The 2,951-nt window shown below is 61.8% G+C and overlaps 1 protein-coding gene across 2 annotated transcripts; it reads right to left on the bottom strand.

The window, feature by feature from the left end:
* Positions 1 to 797: 797 nt before the first annotated feature.
* Positions 798 to 2,665, bottom strand: HELT (helt bHLH transcription factor). 2 transcript variants are annotated; one of them, XM_027597417.2, is made up of 4 exons: positions 2,639 to 2,665; positions 2,077 to 2,181; positions 1,708 to 1,804; positions 798 to 1,294 (listed from the first exon to the last, which is right to left on the bottom strand). In XM_027597417.2, exons 1-4 carry the CDS (start codon positions 2,663 to 2,665, stop codon positions 798 to 800), a joined length of 726 nt encoding a protein of 241 aa, XP_027453218.1. The 2 variants fall into 2 exon arrangements, with proteins under 2 accessions (XP_027453218.1, XP_027453217.1); XM_027597416.2 differs by having other exon boundaries at positions 798 to 1,297.
* Positions 2,666 to 2,951: the final 286 nt, after the last annotated feature.

Genomic DNA, 2,951 nt, shown 5'->3' on the forward strand with positions numbered 1-2,951 from the left:
CGTCCCTGAAGCTGAGGGGGTCTGTGCGCAAAAAGGCAAGGCCAGCTTCCCCGAACCCTCCGGCGGCGCTGGGTAGTCGTCATCCAAAAGTAACAAACTTCCTCGTATGTTGTTTTTGAGCCATAACTCAGAAGTTACTTCCTCTATTTTTTTTTTCCAGAGACGTGATAAAGCTGTAAACTTAGTTATGCATCCCGCTGGCCTGAGTTGCGCCGCTCTCCAGGCCAGCCGGCGCGTGGTGCGCGCGCGACCCCCGGCCTTGTGTCGCAGTAGGAAGGGCGCCCGGGTCGGAGCTGGTAAAAGTCCGCTAAAGCCAGTTTGGGGCGGGTCCTCGGTTTGCATTTTCTGAGAGTCAAGGGCCCCGTTCTTCGCGCGCGCCCTGCTCCGAGGCAAATGCCCAAGGTGCGCACCTGTCGGGGGAGGGTCTGGAACCCCGAGGGAGCCACGACTTCCCGCCCCGAAGCGAAGCTCCATTTAGGCTTTCCTCCCTCCTCCTCAGACCCTGCGGCACCCCCCGCCCCCACGTACTGAAGATCATCACCTTGGCCCTATCAGACTGGCGCCCTCGGCACCTCCAAGCGTGGTTGTGGAGGAGCGGGAGGTAACAAAGAAATCCATCTCTTGGGTCTTTATCAGAAATCGTTTATTGCCAGGGGGGAGATCCTTCAGGAAACTAATTTGCTCTTGGCCTTCCCCCACCCAGTTTTTTGTTGGCACAATATTTACACCTGTACAATATACAGTATTTCTCCTAAGCAGCGCCCGACGCTCGGAGAAATCTGGCGGGCGAGGCAGCGTCAGAGCACCGGGGGGTGCTGGGAGGGGTGCAGGTTGAGGGCGTTGGGGTGGGCGTGGCCGATCAGGTTGAGGTAGTGCCGGTCCAGCCCCTGCACGGGCGCCAGGAAGGGGCTGTGCGGTTGCGCGGGGCTCGGGAGCGGCACCGGCGCGCTGGGCAGGTAGGGCAGCGCCGGGCTGCGGGCCGTGCCGTGCGGCCAGGGGAAGGGCCCGGGGGCAGCGCCCTGCGGGAAAACGGAGGCCTCCCCGGGGCTGTGGCCCGCGAGCTCGGGCCCCGCTGGGTGTAGCTGATAGGAAAAATCGGGCTCCGGGAGCGAACCTAGCGGCTGGAAGGCGGGCTCGGCGCCCAAGCGGGCCTTGGACTGCAAGAAGGCGAGGATGCGCGCGTACTTGGTGTCCTTGGTCTCCATCCGCTCCACGGTGGTGAGGTAATGCACCAGGTTCTTCATGCATTCGTGGTAGCCGTAGTGGAAATAGTTGGCAAACTCCGCTAGCAGTTCTGCTGGAGGGGCGAGTAAACCCGCAGAAAGGAGCAAAAGCCATGAGCAGCCCCTTCCCCATCGGGAGCCCGAGGCGGGTATCAGGCACCTCGCTCCCATCATGTTGCCGGCCGGAGTTCCCATTCGAGGCCTGTCTTCTCCTACCCCATTCTGGAGACCGGAAAAGCGCAAGCAAACGACCCCCTTTTCCTTAGGAGCCAGACCCCACCCTTCCCCACCTGAGAGGAGGCGACGGAACCAGCATCCCCAGAAACCTGTCCGCCTTGCTTACGTAGAACCTCGCCTCCCCCCTGCTTCGGCCGCATCCAGAGTGGAGACCTATCGTGAAGGCCTTCACTCCTACTCCCACCCCCAAGTCTCTATGCGGCGAACGCTCCCTGCCCAGGTTCCCCTTTGCCCAACCCGAGCCCACCTTTTTCCCTTCCTCGGGGAAAATCAGCGGAGTGCAGGGCCCTCAGGTACTGAACGGTCATCTCGAGGATCTCCGCCTTCTCCAGCTTCCCGGAACTCTGCAAAAGGAGGAAAGGGCTCCTCGCAGCGACCCGACGGGCGCAAGGCAACCCCGGCAGGCTGGGTGCACGGATTTATCCGGAGCAGCGAGCAGGGCGCTGCAGTGGATCTGCGCGGAGGGCCGCCTGGGGCTCGCTCAGCGCTCGGGCCCCCAGGGAGAAGAGCCCACGGGAAAGGCCCTCTCCCGTCTCCAGACTCCCTGCATCCCTGCCGAGAGTGGCAGCGGAGGAGCCCCAGCGCCTGGCTCTGTACGCTCGGCCTCTGACGTTACCTGCTTCGCCAGGGCCATGGGCACGGTCTTGCCCAGCTCGTTCAAGCAGCGGTTAATCCGGTCCCTCCTCCGTTTTTCTATCACTTTGTGGGAAACGGGGGTTCTCTGCGAACAGAGGTTTGTACGTTTAGGATAGTGTTGCCCAGGGAGTCGTCAAAGTCATGGCTATAGCGGCGAGTCAACCGTCTTCCCAGCCCCCAACGCTGCTCAGGGACTCCCCCCGGAAGGGGTCCCTGCCCCTCCACACAAGAGTCAAATGAGCTGTGCCCTCTCACGCCCAGGCTGGTGCGCTCCTCTTCCAGCCGCCCTATCCGCTCCGGCCACGCCGTCAAGCTGAGCGCCAGGGCACTGGGGAGTTGGCCACCAGTCTCGGGCGTGGGCTCCTCCCAAGTTAAGGAGTCTCCCCTCTCTAACCTCATCCCCCCGCAAACCACTCAAGATTCCTCCGCACGAGAGTCCCGTGTGCCGCGTCCCTGCCGTCGGTCCAGCCAGGTGGCGGCTCGGGGAGTTCTGACGCCCCCACCATCAGGGCGCAAGGGCTGTCTGGGCTCAGCCGACTCACTTTGCGTTCCTTGAGCTTGTCTGACATCCTGGTCAGTACGCGCCCTCGGGAGAGGCGGTGGAGCGAGTCACCCGTCCACTTTCCGCCTCGTGTGCCTCCTCGAGTGTCCCAGGTAGACTGCAGTCTCCCAACTCCGAGAGACTGCCTTATAAAGCGGTCATCTAGGGCTCCAAGTGCATTCACGAGTTGAATTATTCCATAGGATTAGGGGAGCTGCGTTTGGGGGATGTATGCATTCAAGATCAGTTTTAAAGAAGTTAAAAAAAAAAAAAATTAGCAGCCGAGGGGGGCGAGCTGGGGGCAGATCAGCTTT

The sequence above is a fragment of the Zalophus californianus genome, chromosome 2 (assembly GCF_009762305.2).
Source record: "Zalophus californianus isolate mZalCal1 chromosome 2, mZalCal1.pri.v2, whole genome shotgun sequence".
Classification (NCBI taxonomy): domain Eukaryota; kingdom Metazoa; phylum Chordata; class Mammalia; order Carnivora; family Otariidae; genus Zalophus; species Zalophus californianus.

What these genes read in the sequence shown, in the direction of transcription:
- HELT (XM_027597416.2), bottom strand. Translation starts at nt 2,665, where the DNA reads ATGTCAGACAAGCTCAAGGAACGCAAA. An exon ending in ACAAGCTCAAGGAACGCAAA is followed by an intron (nt 2,182 to 2,638) that starts GTGAGTCGGCTG and finishes CTCTGTTCGCAG; the next exon opens with AGAACCCCCGTTTCCCACAA. An exon ending in CCATGGCCCTGGCGAAGCAG is followed by an intron (nt 1,805 to 2,076) that starts GTAACGTCAGAG and finishes CTCCTTTTGCAG; the next exon opens with AGTTCCGGGAAGCTGGAGAA.